The sequence below is a fragment of the Artemia franciscana genome, chromosome 14 (genome assembly GCF_032884065.1).
Source record: "Artemia franciscana chromosome 14, ASM3288406v1, whole genome shotgun sequence".
In the NCBI taxonomy this organism is placed as follows: domain Eukaryota; kingdom Metazoa; phylum Arthropoda; class Branchiopoda; order Anostraca; family Artemiidae; genus Artemia; species Artemia franciscana.
In genome coordinates, this window is record NC_088876.1 from 14,494,253 (window position 1) to 14,511,619 (window position 17,367).

At 35.0% G+C, this 17,367-nt stretch overlaps 1 protein-coding gene across 3 annotated transcripts in view; it reads left to right on the plus strand.

Annotated features, from left to right (window-relative positions):
* LOC136035366 (GATA-binding factor C-like) overlaps positions 1-17,367 on the plus strand; it is a 56,408-nt gene that overhangs the window by 15,891 nt on the left and 23,150 nt on the right. For 2 of the 3 annotated variants that reach the window (XM_065717123.1, XM_065717124.1), the window contains exons 2-3: positions 5,348-5,971; positions 14,150-14,295. In XM_065717123.1, coding sequence (XP_065573195.1) covers positions 5,348-5,971; positions 14,150-14,295 — 770 coding nt within the window. The remainder of the gene's footprint in view (positions 1-5,347; positions 5,972-14,149; positions 14,296-17,367) is intronic. The other variant, XM_065717125.1, reaches the window with a different exon arrangement.

Below are 17,367 nucleotides of genomic sequence, written 5' to 3' on the forward strand. Positions count from 1 at the left end.
AAAATGTATATATATATATATATATATATATATATATATATATATATATATATATATATATATATATATATATATATATATATATATATATATATATATATATATAGATCACACCCCTCCCAACTTTGGCCTTGTGCACTTTGTGGCGTTAATTCACAAAAAAAAGTAGTGGGGGAGGAGTGAAACGTTATTTAAAAATCTAGGGGGGGGGGGACAATTTGGGGTCAATGTTCCTATAACCTGAACAATTGTTTTGAATCATGAAACTATTGTTAATAGATGCATTTTGACTTTTTGAACATCTTTTCTCTCTTGCAAAACTACCGCGAACTCACCGTTATGGAGTTATTATACGTTTGCACATTAGGGGGGGGGGGATAAAGCATAGCATATGTTAAATACAGCAATGGTTAGTTTACGTATTTAATATATGCTATGCTTTACTCCCACCCCCCTAATGTGCAAATATATAGCCCAAATTTGTTTCTAAACTATTACAGATTCGCGATTTCAAAAATCCGATCAACGAAAACGGAAATGATTGCAATTCTATATGTATAAATACAAGAATATTTGGGCCGGAATAACTCCACAACGGTGAGTTTGCGGTAGTTTTGCAAGAGAGAAAAGATATTCCAAAAGTCAAAATGCATCTATTAACAATAGTTTCATGACCCTAAACAATTGTTCAGGTAATAGGAACATTGACCCAATTTGGTTCTTTTTTAATGAAAATATACAAAAAGTTACCCTTCAACGAAAACATCGTAAAACAGATATTTTCAAAATACATGGTGTTCAATATAAGTGTTTTTCAAAATACAGCTGTCTTCTCTCCTTCCCCGAATTGTCACCCCCTGTTGATGCTGAAGGTTAACTTTTCATTTTGCTTGAAGCATTTTACAATGCAGAAATATATAGTTACAGATGTTTTACTTACTAACTGTGTTTCAAAACTAATAAACACAAAAAATTAGCCTAATTAAAGCAAATACTATGAAATACACTTTTTGATCCTTGAAGCATTTTGTTTCAAAAAGTTTAAATGTTTTTCCGTACTGCTCTTGCGTTGGAGCATTCATCTTTAAAACTTAGACAATAGCCACTTAAATTTTACAGTAAAAAGTGAGGAGTGGGAAGGAGTAAAATTGACAAAAATACATGACAATTTTTCTGGGCTTGGCCGGTGCCACCTGTTGTATATTATTTCTGAGATTTGGAACCCCTTCACGAAGGGGAGTCACGGAAAGTTTGAACTTTTGAGCCCAAGGGGCAGTTTTGGTAAACATTAGAATGTAATTTTTCACACACTCACAACATTTTCACTAGAAGACGGGATCTATAATCTCCTCAGCACTCAAAATGAATGAATTACCGGGGGCAAGATCTCGTCCTTTGCTCTCAATGCTGGTATAAAGAAACGAGGGATCTCTTACTTTCCGCCTCCTTGTGTATATCTCTAAGCGCTACATGTGCCTCACTGCTCGAGCACGTGCGGGACAATACTACTACACGTGATAAAGTCCCCACAATGCTTGGCACAATTTTTCTGGACTTGGCCGGTGCCACCTGCTGTATATTATTTCTGAGATTTGGAACCCCTTCACGAAGGGGAGTCACGGAAAGTTTGAACTTTTGAGCCCAAGGGGCAGTTTTGGTAAGCATTAGAATGTAATTTTTCATACACTCACAACATTTTCACTAGAAGACGGGATCTATAATCTCCTCAGCACTCATATTGCACACTATGTTCAAAGATATTCTTCCATAAGCTGGAAGTTAGACCTTAAAATATCCCTCCTCTATCCCACCACATTGATTTTTGTGGGTTTCATGACCTTTTAAGAAAGTTGGATAAACTTTACCTGAAATGCACTTTTTGAAGCCTCAAGTAGACCACAGCAAGATCCACTGACACTCTATCTCCCAAGCCAATATTTCAAATTTTGCCAAGCGATACTGCCCATAGATAAATCGACAATGAATCAAAAATATTTTTAAATTCCTTTTTGAGATATTTCCATCTAAAAATCTTTTTTGCGATACTTTTGGTCATAAAGTAGAAAATAACAATAAATCCCCCCAAAATTTTCGAAAACACATTTTGCCCCCCCCCCCTTCTGCTACATTTTCGTGAATTGGCGATTTGTGTCTTATTGAACATTTTTATACAATATCTATGATTCTGGTTGCATATACAAATGCATCCAAATTTTTGGGAACGAATATGAATTAATCTGAAGAATAAAAGTAAGTTTTTCTTCATTGAGCGCTAAATGATATTTTTGAAGCAAATTTTATGTTCAGACTAAAACGCACTTAAGAAGATCTTCCATATTTAGAAACACAAGCGAGCACCAACCATGGAGCATTGGTGTTTTAATGGGATTTTCTCCGTTGTTTGCGTTACGGACTTCTTGCTTATCAAGGTGATTATTTATGGATAGTCTGTATAGCAACTATAAAAGTAAAATTTTAATCATTCATAATTTTAACCATTAGCCTGATTTATGCAGTACAAGGCAAAATGAAAAGCATTTCTGTCCTCATCATCTCCCTGAATCAAATGTGTCAACAGGTACTAATTTGGGGGAGAGTAATGCACAAGTACCGTCTCTAAATTACATAAACACGGGCCGAGAAATACTCTCCCTGCGTACATTTCTGCAATAACCCGTTAGGTGTTGATCCTTCTCTAAAGAATCAGCTAAATTCACGCTTAATTACCGCAAAGGCCCCTATGACAGAAAGTCGTTAATGCGCACCGACCTTAATCTCTGATTTTTTTTTTCCACAAGATGAAAATAATAATGGCCAAATTACATGGCAGGGTGATAATAGTTGTTTTTGTTAGATCAGGACTAGCCCTTCCTGTAAAGGTGAAGTTTTCAAACGATGGATCAGAGAAACTAATGGAATCTGTTTGCAATCCTTCAACTATTTTCTTCTTTCGTGGTTTAAGTCTTGAATATCTGTCTGTTGTCTGATGAATAGTCTATTGTCTATTGCATAGTCTGATTGTAACCCTTTTTTCCACTGGGGAACCCGTGAGGACTAAATCTCAGGAAAATAACCAGCCGAATCATCTCTTTTTTCGCTCCAAGAGCAGAATATCGTCAACATCCTTATATTTTTGTGGAATCCACATCGATGAACAGATTCTGATCAACATAATCTGTTTGTAATTTCGTAACAATTTTCTACTTGCTACTGTCTTGTATTATGTCTTGACTCCGTTGATTTCGCAGGTGTAACCTGTTCTTCTCAACGATGGTTCTAGGCCTGGGCAGATGGTTAGGGGGACAGCTGCCCCCCCCCCAATTTTTCTGAAATTTCAAAATAATCTCTAGTTATTTTTTATTTTTACACTCCTATTGTACATCTCCCCACCCCCACATACACATTATGAGGTTTAAGACTGCTATTGAATTTTCCACAGGGAATCCTAGCAAGCTAGTACGAGGATTGTGTTAAAACCTGACGTCTTCAAAATTTAATTGTTTTACAATGTAACGATTAAATGGGTTTTGAAACAAGTAACTTTGTCTGGGGTTTTTAACTTGTAATACCAGTTTCTCTAGTCGAATAACTAAAAACTTTTAGTTGAAACTTGATACGATTTTAGAGTATCGATTGCTTTTGAATTAAAAAAGGGAAAAAATGTTGTGCCTACTGAATCTGAATTCTTGGGCTTAAGCCCGGAGTTCTTGTAATCGTAAAAGAGAAAATGTATTAAATAACAGTAGCGAAGTTGTGAATCAAAAATTAATTAGTTCTTTAGGTGTGTCTTCAATTGAAACCAACTGTGATTATTTTATTATTTTGATAGAAACAACTTCTTTTAGAGAGTGGCGGTGTATTTTGGAAAAGAGAGCAAGTTTTTGAAAATGCAAAAACATGCGAATTGAGCGAAAAAATTCAACAAAAGCCACTTGAGAAAATATAATTTACTTTTTTGTGAATAAAAGACAGCCCATCTCGCTATTCGGTCTTTCGTCATTGCAAAAAAATAGTTTTAAATTTAGTAATGGTTCTAAACTTGGAAAGGCCACCACAATAATCACAAGGCTTCCTAGTCGAAGTACTTTTCACAGAAGCGTTTAATTGCATGGCTTTATCCTGGCGCCCAACAATGCAATGACTGTCGTCTAATGAGTTTTTTGTGGTCCGTACATGGTGTTCAGCTTAGTCAAACAAAAATTTAGTTTTAGTCCCCAAAAACCCGGTTGTAAGATGGTTGAATGTGTCGTTAGTTGTCTCTTAAAACCGTCAAAGTTTGGGGCCATAAAAGCAGTCACATTTGCCTTTTCAAAAAACGGCGCCGAGTGAAATGAAAACGGGTTCCTTCATTTCTATTCGATAGAATGTCAACCATGGTCGTAAAACATGCAAATTTTATGATTGTAATTTGCGAAGTTTTTTCGCAATTTGACATCTTACTCAAATATGCAAAGAAATTGATTTAGCATTTTCAAAATATGTGTGAAACTCAGCATTCCTTTAGAACTGATTCCCAACGTGGGGCGCAGACCCCACTGATGGGGAATGACAACATTTTGCTTGGTCATGGGCAGAACGTTCACCCTTCGGCTGACTATACTTAAGAGCCTCAATTTCGATAAAAAAAAATCTTGTGAATAACGTCCAATTCAAATGAATTTCAAGAACAGGAGAGATCCATGATAGCATTGCAATGACATTATACATTGTATAAAAGGTGTTTTCAGACAATGTCTTTTATTAGTGTAAAACAGAAGACGACCCAAAAGAAGATACTAAGTTAATGGTCTTTTAAGCTTCCTTCAGGTATACAGAAAATTCTGAATAAAAATTGTTTAATATCACGGAGGGGGGGTTAAGGATTTATAAATGCCTAGGTTGGGCATGTTCTAAAATTGGTTAGGAACCATTGCTTTAGAACAACACAAAGTTTTCAAAATATATTCTGCAAAATAGAAGTTAACTATGCATACGCATTTTCCCAAGTAATTCAAGGAATTCAAAATACCATATGGAAATGTAATTTATTATACTTTTTTCTTGGAGACGAGTCTGTGAAGTTCTCATTTTCTGTTCAAAGTCATTGCTCAATATCTCAATATCTTTTCAAATATTCCCAACTAGTCTTTATCCCCCACTCCCCCGAATATGAGGTAATGAATCAGCTTTTGAAAAATATTAATGACATTTAATCTCTTCTTTTCACGTGTATATGTTTAAACAAGGTATGTTTAAGTTTTAGAATTTAGTAGCCTAGTCAGTTCTCAGAATAGCTTCACACCGCTATGGTGGTGTAAAATATTTAAAAAAGTACTTTAGTTAGTTTATGGCTTTTATTTCTTTTTAGCTGCTCGTCTCAGCAGCAGTTCTCAAATGTGCCGTCCTTCTCCTCACATGCTGACGCCTTGGCTGCAAAGTGATTCAAAGTCTATGATAGGAGTTAATGCTCACCAAGGTCATCCAGGATGGGGCACTCACTTTCCCATGACGTCACCATCATATAAAGCAAGTCATCCTCATGGTAGTCCACCGTCAAGTTTCTTTCCGCCAACACCCCCCGATGAAAATCCAGATTTACCAAATAATCAGTTAATTCAACGAAATGGAAGTCCTTCTTCTGATGACAGCAGTTCAGAAACAGAACAAGCGAACTGTAAAGAAGAAGTAGGTTACGGTGGAACAGGACCTATTGACTTGAAGACTCAAGGACTTTGTGGATTAAATTCTGAATTCAGCAAAACAGCAGGAATGGTTTTTGGTAGCTTTCATGGATCCTTTTCAGCCTGTGCTGTCACCAAGCCCCGAGAAGGTACATCTCCTTACCCATCCCCAGGGAATGCAACAGGGTCAGGTTATTATAATGGGGATTTACATCCTGCTGCATATGGGTTTCACCCTGGTGCTGCAGCGGCACTTAATTCTAAGTCACTTCAAACTGCAAGAGCCAGAACGAAAACGAGGTCAAGTGCCGGTAAGACTACCTTATAGAGCACTGCTTACATTTGGTGACGGAAAAATTTCACTAATTTAGTTCAGTTAATTAGCAAAATGCACAATTTAACATTATTATCAGCAATGTAGCAAGCTGCATTTTATCGTTGAAACGTGGTAAATTTGAAATTACGTACACGCTAAAAACCTAATCAGACATGTATAATAGTAACGATAATAGAGTATTAATGTTATACAAAATGACAATGTAAAGTATAGAAAAGCTAAGGTCCGTTTCACTTTTACCAAGGCCATAGAGACAGATTTAGGCAGATCATGATAACTCTGTTCTAAATGACTTCCTTTTATTTTCAAATTCTTTTTGTCACTGAGAATTAAAATCCACTTTATAACTTATTTTTTTATTGTAAGAAAATGCTAAGTATTTGAGATTAACAAGAGCTATATGTAAGAATACAGGGAGGGTTCATTCCCATTTTCAAGACCATTGATATCTATTGTTTTTAGGGGGTATTTTGTGTTCTTCCTTTTTAATATAATAGAAGCACATTGTTGGAAGAAATAAATGAACTGAAAAATATTATCAGTAAAATTATTAATTTGATAAATACTTAGGAGCAGCTTGAATCGACGTAAAGTACATTGCAGGGGCCCAAGAAATCATTTATTAAAAACAAAATGTATTGTTTACGTTTTCAACATTTTAAAGTTAGATGTATGCTTTTAGCCCTTAGAGAGACGGCTTGATTAACTATGCTTCTTGTAGTAGTTTTTAAGTAAAATATTTTTCAATTTATGATATGTTAAACCATTCACGATAAAATGCAGCTTTAGAGGGTAGATGTAGCATTATGCCGTCGTTTTCTTCTCTGGCTTCCAAATGCATAAAGATACTAAAGTGCCCATTATTAGAGGGTTGTAGGATCGGGCACTCTTTGCGTAATTTTGCTAATTCTATTTGGTAATATCCCTCCCCCAAAATAGCAAAAGGAAACAGGTTCCGGTTTACTTTCCTGAGCTGAGCTTATATCCATAATTACATTACTATAGACTAATAAGATTACAACTTCTATCACACCTTTCCTATTAAGAAAATATGCAATCATCTAACGATCATGCGTAGAACACATTGCTGGAAAGTTTTGAGTAAACTATTGCCATTTTCTGTCACAGTTGATGTGGGACGCATTAGTGTGATTTCTGACACTTTTACATTTGAGATTCCCTTCATGTACAATATGCTCAAAATATTTTAGAGTGCTTATTTTCTAATGAAGTTTACCCCCCTGTCTGAATAATCTGTTCATACTGTGATTGAATTTTGGTAGCTTAAACAGCATGCCATATTTTTTTTCTATTTTTTCCTAATCGCCTGTCTGCCTTTTATCCTGTTTAAATTGAGGCATTTTCTTTCCTAAATTTAAAGGCCTAGAAAGAATTCTGATATTCAAGGTTGTCTACAGAGAAAGCTCTGAAGGGACCCCCTTCTAGAAGACACCCGTAAGAAGTACAGAACTTTATAAAATTAAAAAGATAGTATATTCCAATTAATAAAATTTATTTTAGTCAAGGCCATATCCAAAGAGAGGAGTTACAGAGTTTGACCCCCCCCCCTCCCGAAAGTCTTTTGAACTGTGAAGAGACCCCCTTCTAGAAGACACCCGTAAGAAGTACAGAACTTTATAACATTAAAAAAAAATATATTTTCCAATTAATAAAAATTATTTTAGCCAAGGCCATATCCAAGGAGAGGAGTTACAGAGTTTGACCCCTCCCCCTCCCGAAAGTCTTTTTGAGCTCGTGAAAGCGTGACAGAATACAAATGAATAAATTTTAATATGTTTTCAATGTTTTTTGTTGTCCCCTTCTGAAGGTTTTATCATACTATCCATGTCAAGCACAAAAGGCTTGGCTAAAGCACTCGGAAGCCAAATATCACGCTTTGCAACACGAGAAATTAATAGTACTTGGCAAGGGAAAGGCTATACCTACTTTTAGAAGAGGTCTGTTGTGCCCCAGTTTTTACAGGGATTTTCAACAATTGTTTCAAATCTTCCTTTGACTCAGAACAGAAATTGAACATTTGAGAGTTTTCATGCAGTTGGACACAGTCTGGCACAAGATATTGACTGCGTCCGTAGATTTCCAAATTTCACTCTTTGGCAATTTCATTCGAGCATAATTTACCGGCAGAATTCTTACAAGCATTCGGTAAAGAAGTTCTTTACAAAACAGAAGAAGCAGCACCTGGAACTTGGATAGGGGGTATTGGTGACGTTGCTCTAATCAGTCAGACTGGTCAGTGGTGTCAATTCACGAAATGTAGTGGGGCGACTGTTTTTCGAAATTGCTCCTTTTTTTTATTCCCCCTGGAAATACCAATTTTCAATGAAAGTAGCCAAGAAAAAGGTGTCTTTCAAAATTAATGGGGACAAACCCCTCTCTTTAACTGATGCACCGGGGCTGCCACCAAACGTGTTGCATTTTCTAAGAAGGTCATCAGGTTTTACAATATATCAGCAACTTTAGAAACAAGAGCCAAAAGACTTTTACCAGATGGTGTATGCGCACCATTATTGGAATTATTATTCTCTCTATTCATGAAAAAAACTTCATAATATGCATCTCTTTATTATGCAGACACCTATCATAAAAAAGCAAAAAGGCGAAAGTAAAAAAAATTATTGTAAGAGCTGTATACACAATTTTGCTCTTGGTAAATTTAGATGATTCAAAAAGCATAGCTACTAAAAAATATATTAAAAAATAAGAAGTCTTCTAATTACCAGGGGTGGGAGGGGAATAAACGGCCCTTCGTTTGGCTGTTTAATTATGTGCGTTTGTATAAGTTATATACACTGTTGTAAAGATTAGTCGGAAGCAACATATATGAAATCTGAGAAATGCGGGTCTATATGATCTAGAATTGATGGAATAGGAGATAAAACCACTTAAATTCGTGCCATATAGATCGCACGCGAACGACACGGGGGGCCACACATATGGGTGGTTTATTGGGTTGAAATTTTAATTTGAAGGTTCCTTTGTATTTTTATCAGTTTTTTCTAGTGGGCATTAGACCATTCGGAAGGAAATTAGACGCTATCGAGTTTTGACTTCTGCTTCCGTTGCCTCATAAACTATTAGATAATTGTGAGAGAAATTCTTAGAAAATCTTAATAATTGGCTATGAAAATAAGAATGAAATGTAAATTTGGGTGGTCTTATGTCATTCTCATTAATTGTTCATGGGTCTGTCCCATATCCAAAAATGTTCCGTTTAATTTTCAAATATTATATTTTGAATTATTATGGTCAAAAATATATATGTAAAAACGCTTCGCATTGGTTCATATGAATGATTTGCATGTGCGTAAGATTTTTGCCATGGGGTAGGGGGAGGTAGGGTTGATTTTGGAATTAAAGTAATAAACATGTACTAGATGTACAGTTCAAACTGCAATACAGTTAGAAAAAATTGTAATAATTTGGTAGTTTCCTAAAATTTGCTGTGATTTCAGGATTTAGGTCTTAAAATATTTCATTATTAGCCTACTGCTACTCTAGTTACAATTATACTACTCACAAAATGGTTTAGGAGAACTCTCAAAAATGTTTTGAAAACACAGAATTCTCAAAAAAATTTGAAAACACAGAATTCTCAAAAATGTTTTGAGAACACAGAATTCTCAAAAAAATTTTGAGAGCTCAACTTAAAAAGTTCTCAAATGTGTTTTGAGAACTGTTTACTTCCAGAGTTCTAGAATTATCTTTAAATATCTACTTACAGAGTTCTCAGAAACGCTTGGAGAACTCTACTTACAAATTGATTTAACAGAACTTTGTACTTATAAAAACTGTACACGTAATATGTTCAGTGAAATTTTAAAATGCACCAAATTAGCACCGTAGTTAATCGCCAAAATATTGCTTTTACTGATAATAATACGTATTTAAAAGCTTTAAACCAGCAAACGCAAGGTGTAGAAACAAGATCGATAAATTCCATTTAACTAGAGAAAGTCAATTATGTAAGGCATAAGAAATGACCGAATTTATCATTTTTATTAAGCTATTAAATAAAAAAACAAGTTTTTTTTAACTGAAAGTAAGGAGCGATATTAAAACTTAAGTCAAACAGGAATTATTCCGTATATGAAAGGGTATGTCCCCTCCTCAACGCCCCATTCTTTACGCTAAAGTCTTTTATTGTTTTAAAAAGTAGAGTTGTGAGATAGAGTCAAACTTTAGCGTAAAGAGCGGGGCGCTGAGGAGGGGAAAGTCCTTTTCATATACAGAATAATTTCTGTTCGTTTTTTATGTCCCTCCTTACTTTCAGTTAAAAAACTTTTTCTTTATTTAATTTCTGATCGTTTTCGAATTAATCCAGGTCTTGATTTTGGCTCATCGTACATGAATAATTAAAACAAAATTTGCATATTGATTTTTGCTTTTTTTGGCAAAATGGCTTTCTCAAAGTTTTGATAGTACGATTTTAAGAACAAAGAGGTGGAGAGGGGCCAAGTTACCCTCCAATTTTTGGTTGCTTCTTAAAAAGCCACTAGAATTTTTAATTTTCCTTACGAGTGTTTTTATTAGTAATAAATATACGTAATTTACGAAATAACTTGCGTAACGAACTTCTATATTCGTATATTTTATTGCATATATAAGGATGTTTTACCCCTTGTCCATACTCTTGTCCATACTCTTACCCCTTGTCCATACTCTTTATACCAAAATTGGAATTTTGTTCCAATTCTTTAAGAAGGACCCCTGAATCACAAAGGCCGTTTAATGAGAATAAATAGCTCTTTTGAAATTACTAAAAATACTTTAGCGTAAAGAACGAGGTATTGACGAACCCCCTAATATACGAAGTCAGTTGAAAAAAAAACTTGTTTTTCTTATCTTTAAGTTAATAATTTTTGTTAATATTGCTGGAAAATCCAGCGCCCTCTTCATCGAAATTCTCTTCCCCTTGATAAACTCCTCCATGGAAAGATCCTCCTACGCAACATCCAACCCCCCATCACCATAAAAATCCCGTCTGAATGCTTCCCCATAACCAATACTGTATGTAAACAATGGGCAAACTTCATAACTTGCAGCCCTTCCCCCAGGAATGTGGAGAATTAAGTTGTCCTCAAAGACAAAGTTATTGGACTTTTCGACTATGCTGAACAAAATGGCTATCTCGAAATCTTGATCTTGTGACTTTGGTAAAAAATGAGCGTGGGAGGGGCATAGTTGCCCTCCAATATTTTTGTTCACTTAAAAAGGGAACTAGAACTTTTAATTTTCGTTAGATTGAGCCCTCTCGCGACATTCTAGAACCGCTTGGTCGATTCAATCACCCCTGGAAAAAAATATCAACAAATAAACATGCATCCGTGATCTTTCTTATGACAAAAATAAAAAAATTCCACATTTTTGCTGAAGGGAGCTTGAAACATCTACAGCAGGGTTCTCTATTACGCTGAATTTGATGGTGATGTTTTCATTAGGATTCTAAGACTTTTAGGGGGTATTTTCTCCTTTTTTCGAAAAAAGGTAATTTTTCTCAGGCTCGTAACTTTTGATGGGTAAAACACACACACACACACACACACATATATATATATATAAATATTATGTATATATTGGTATCAATGTCCCGTTTTTTTTAGTTTCGGTTACTATTGAGCCGGGTCACTTGTACTTACAGTTCGTTACCGCGAACTGTTTGATATAAAATTGTCTAATTCCAATTTGGACCTTAAAAGGGAATCTTCATAATTTTTGTTTTACAGGTATCATTACTTACTTCAAAATTTCATTAGTTTTGGGCTGAATTCTTTAGATCTTTAACTTTTTCCCATATGTTCTAGGATTATCCTTTTTACAGCAATGGGGGAAAAGTTTCACAAAAACGCATATTGAAAATGAATAAAAAAGCAACTTTAAAGTAAATTTTAGCCAATTAAAAATTGTCCAATTTAAAGAGCTTTCGGAGCAACATTCAATGAAATTAGGTTAATAACATGCAATTGATGTAGTACACAACCCCTTGGCAAGACCTAGTTTCAGGTATAAATGTGAAACTGTCAACTAAGCGCCATGTTAGACATTGACTGCGAAATAAGGGATTTCTAATTTAGCTTTGGATTTAAAGTCACGTGACTTCCGTGTCCACTTTCACTTTTTGTCCCATAGGATGTGGATTTGAATGACTTCATGGCCTATCTTTTTTTCAAATCATTCGACCTTGTCCCCTGTGACTAAATCGACTGCTGTTGATTTTGACTGTTCTGTCAGCATGCATAATAATGATGTTAATAACTTATAATAATACTACATATTATAAGCTGTTATAAAGGCCATGCTCGGATAACATTCAATCATAAATGCTATAATACTTGAAAAAATTCACTCTATTTAACATCCTTCCCTTTAATACGAAATTTCCTACTGAAGGAGATCTAGGTTCCATTATCCTTTGGAACCCTCCCCCCCCCCGAAAAAAAATGAATCTCTTATGAGAGAAAGCTGCCTTCACTGATAAGAATAAATTAAAATTAAGCCATAAATATTCGTATAGCGCGTCTCCTCTTGGGAATTGACGCAACTTTATTTTCATGGAAAAGGGGTTACAAAACCCAGAAATAGATTTCAAATATTGTACCATTATAGTTGAAAAAATATAGGTACAGTATAGCCTACGTAACAGTTTTTAAATTTCAATCTTAGTGTTTATTGGTTATAAAGCAATATGGAAAATCAGTCCTATTCTTCTGAAAACTTTGATGATTTGAATTGTTAGAATGTCAATTCACGAGTTTCAAAATTAAGCTAAATAAATAATGTCAAACCTAGGAAAGAGGGGGAATAATCAGTAATGGTATTGTTTGCGGTAAAGGGCTGACGCGTGGTTTGATAGACCATAAATACAGCAGTTCCGACTTACGTATAAAGGGTTAATTGTTACTTTATTCTATTGAAAACACATGTCTTTTATCTATCCATATACTGAACAGTATTTACTTAGAAATTTTTGGATCTTTTCTTTTTTTAAGTAGGTCTTGGTTTCAGACAAAATTCTGAGTTTAATGATCAAGGGTTGAATCTGTTATGCGGCAACACCGATCTACAGGTCCTTTTACTCTACACTGCAAAAAAATCTTATGAGCTGCACATGACTACAGAAAATACACGCGAATTGGCCGACAAGTACTGGAATTTAGTGGAGTTGTATGTGTATTTGGGGGAGGAAACGTATAAACAGGATTGCCACCAGATGACAAAAAAATCGCTGGATTTTAGTGATTGTACTCTTACGGATTCTGTCCTTTTGCGAGAAGCAACGTTTTTGGAAGTGTAACACTGCGTCCTGGGGGCGCATTTCCAAGTTAAAGTTGTCACAATTTTACTAATAAAATATTGTATTTTCATCATATTTTTTTCATTAACATTAACCAACCTTCACTTCTCGAGTGTGTTTTATATAATAGACAAGTACCAAGTAAATTATATAGACAAATTAGGAAATCAATACAATCGCGAGATTTTAGCAATATTGCTACTAGAGGTGATTTTTTGTTCAACTATTAACAACCACGTGTAACGCACACATGTGTATAAGGAGAGATAAGGTGGGCCACAAAACCTGGCCCTCCTGGAAATTTTGAAATGTATGTAATTGCTGTTTAACTTCCCTTATCTTCATACAGTTTGCTGGTTTTATTATTGTTTCTTTCAAGTTAGCCCTCTTGCCAAAATGCTAGTCCACGGTCTACAATATATCCTTGTGTATGTGCCTTTTGTACGACTTATTTCAGATTTCCTAGCCAAAGCACACCCCAAAAAATAATTTCTAAGCTGTAGCAAAATTTAAATTACTAGACTAAATTGAGATTATGTAGACATCAGATTCTGAATCAGAATAAATTGAAAAGGAAACATTTAAGTTTCTAAGATCCAACCAATGCCAATAACACCACTTTACAATTTATAAAAAAGCCCCTAATACCACTATTTGGCCTTTTATATCGTTTGAGCGTGATGGTTAACGCCATATCGAATCACTTAGCTCTTAAAGTATGTATGTCTACCTGAAACTACGAAGCACGTGCTTGAAGCAGCTTTTTGTTCTGTCGATTATTTTATTACCGCTAAGTATTTCACGAGTATTTGTTATAAATTTAAATTGATTTTGCAGAAGGACGAGAATGTGTCAACTGCGGTGCAACCTCCACACCCCTGTGGCGTCGTGACGGGACGGGACACTATCTATGCAACGCATGCGGCCTCTACTACAAAATGAATGGACAAAACAGGCCTCTAATCAAACCAAAAAGAAGACTGGTAAGTATTTAAGCAATCCACTTAGATTAATACACAATAATAAAGTAAGGTGTGCTGGCTAATTCTGGTCAAACGAAGTAGGTGGTCGTTCAAATCTAGGCGTCGCTTTTTTGTTTAATTTATTTCACTTGTACCAGGAAAAAAAAGAAGTGAGGTAGTTCTAGCATTCTCAAAATAGTTAAAAATTATCGACCAGTTATGCTTTAATCCTTGTAGAAGCGTGAAGCGTCCAAAACTCTGTTAAAGTTGAAGTTGCAAGCACCTAACTCACCGTACTTGTAAGAGATATAAAACAATGATCGGTAAAATTCTAGTTAATTGACTTCTTGCTATCTCGAAAGGGTTTAGGTTAGGAAAATGAAACTTTCAGGGATGGCTCTACAGGCTAAAGTATGTCCCAGGAACAAAAAAGAGATGTAAAAAAACTAGTCAACAAAAATTTTTGTTCTTCCCTGTTAAACACAACCACAAACCTTAGATTAAAAAAAAGTTTGACTCATTATTATTTTACAGGCGAGCTTGCATCTAAAAAAGTTGTGTTAGACCAAGAACAAATGAAAGAAATAGAAGACATTAGGAACTTTGCAGACCTTATTTATGTACCAGAATCAATGATTGTATTGGGTGCATCTGATTTAAAACTACTTTGCAGGAAGTGTGTTTTGATTTTGAGCACCCGATTAAAGATATTTCACTAGTAATAGAAAACCAGGGTATCGCCCAATAAATTCGAGAAAAAACACTATACTTGACGATCCGGATATGGACCCCTCTCCCCCCAATAAAATTCGGGAGACTCACCCCTGTAGAAAACACTAAGGTCACGAATAATAGCTATTCAGACTTCTTTATTAATTTCATCTGCTGTGAAAATTGTTTTTTCACCCTACCCCCTAAATTTATTTACTCATCTGAATTTTAATATTTTTTTTTTATTTTATGGCTAGTTACTCGTAATCTGACAACATCCACTTTGAGCTTTTTGGTCTTAGCGAATGTTTGATGGTTCTTGTTTCGCTTGTTTTAAATACAGAAATCTGGTAAAAGAAGACTTGTCACCAATGGCCCCTGACTCGTCAGTGCAGATATTATCTCAAATTTCTGTAGAGCTCAGACTCTGTTTGCCAACCTTTACCATCAAGCTTATTGACTAATGATAAGCAGATTAATTATTTTAAAGTCACTTTAAAATCCATTAGCTTAGGATTGATTACCACATTGTTTCGGGTTAAAAACAAGAGTAAGCAAACAAGGAGTCAAATTTTCCATAAACGTGGTGGCAATTGCTATTATTTCGCCTGTCAAAATTTTAAATCTGTCACGGTCATAGAATGTGTAATTACCAGTTTGGGGCGCTAATGATCACCCGAAAGGACAATTTTCATCGAAAACCTGACTTTCCTTAATTGTTAGGTTAAGGCGCCCGTATATTGCTACTAGCTGCCAGTATACCTGTAGAGTTTAGCAGGGTTCTTGCTACCTTGACACAACGGGGGTTGTCGCGACTGTCTTTTGATTTATCATAGGGTATATAGTCTAAGGGCCCACTGAAGCTACCTGTGGTGTAACTATTAGGTATCTAACTCGGGGTAATTGTGACACACTCCGGTGACTAATATGATAAACTAAACCTTTCGCCAATTATTCAAAATTCCAGAAATACGATTACCCATAAAATACAATTTTGCATCTGTCGTGATTTAATAATTTAGGGAAAGGGTTTTGTGTCATGAAATTTGAATATTGAACATTTATACACCCCTCTGTGCCTTTTGCCAAGTTGTTAGAGTCAATGCAACTCCTATAAATTATGCTTTTGAATGTCCTATAGAATTTTCCATTGAGGCTTGTTTGAAAAATGTCGTGTCAGTTTCGTTCCACACTTTTATTGCTTAATTCGTGGTCGTTATTCTAAAACGAGTGATTTAACTCGCTATTTATTGGGAATTTAAATGGAATTCTTTAATGTGAAGCCAAATCTATTTGCAAGCCTTTTTTCAGTACCTTCTTTTTCATTGAAACTTAGTTGTTATGTTGCTTCCTTTTTTTGGTTGATGCGTTTAATTGATAAGTCTGTCACTCCGAAAACTAGATTTTTCTGTAAATCATTTTTCACTACCCATTTTTATGAAAAGTAAAATTGTTTGGTCGTTTGCTTTTATTTCGGTGTTTAGTCAATAATGGAGAGACTAGAGAGCTCAAAATTCGATATTCTTTTTGTTTTTGAATTGTTATGTATATTTTTTTGCATTCAGCATCAGAATTTTTATAACAATTTTTAAACCAGAATTTTTCTTCATTTGTGATAGCAGACAACTGTAAGAAAATGCTCTTTTTTTTGTTATTGCACCATTTTTAGCCCATTTACAGTGCTTTGTTGAAATAGTGTTCGAGTTTGTCGAAACAGAGTTCGAGTTGTTTGTCAACCCGTGTATCGGGTCTGTTATTTTTGCATGGTCATCAATGACTTTCTGACTATTGAAGCAATATTTTTTTTCTGTTTATGTTTTTATGACAATTTAAGTTTTATGCTAAATTTATTGATATCATGGATAGGTTGATCCATATTCACGCTATTGAAAACCTTACAGATTAGCCTGATATTTTCTATAGGTAAATTACTCAATGCCTTTTAGGCTCCTATGACAACATCCGTATTTTTTACACGAGGCCTTTGTGTTTTCAGTGAAGCTCTGGTTTTGGATAATTCTATAAATATAATCGGGTTATCTGTAATATATTTACAGATATATATTACATAGGCTGCAAAGCAGTAGTTTGTGTTCATTTTAAGTTTCGACTTCAACTTTTTTTTCCATCAGGAAAACTGTTTAAAAAAAATAATTTTTGCTCGTGTTTGTTTAAAAATGTTGCAAGAAACTAATTGAAAAGCTAATTTTCCTTCTAGCGGCTACTGTGTAGGGAAAAAGCGGACAAGCTACAGATATTCATGTGAAATAAGATGATCTTCGTTTTAAGGCAGGGGCAGTAAACCTTCGGTCAATCAGTTTGTGACGATGCCGATTTCAATGGCGTACTTCAATTTTGATTCAATAACGTGTCATGCTTCAT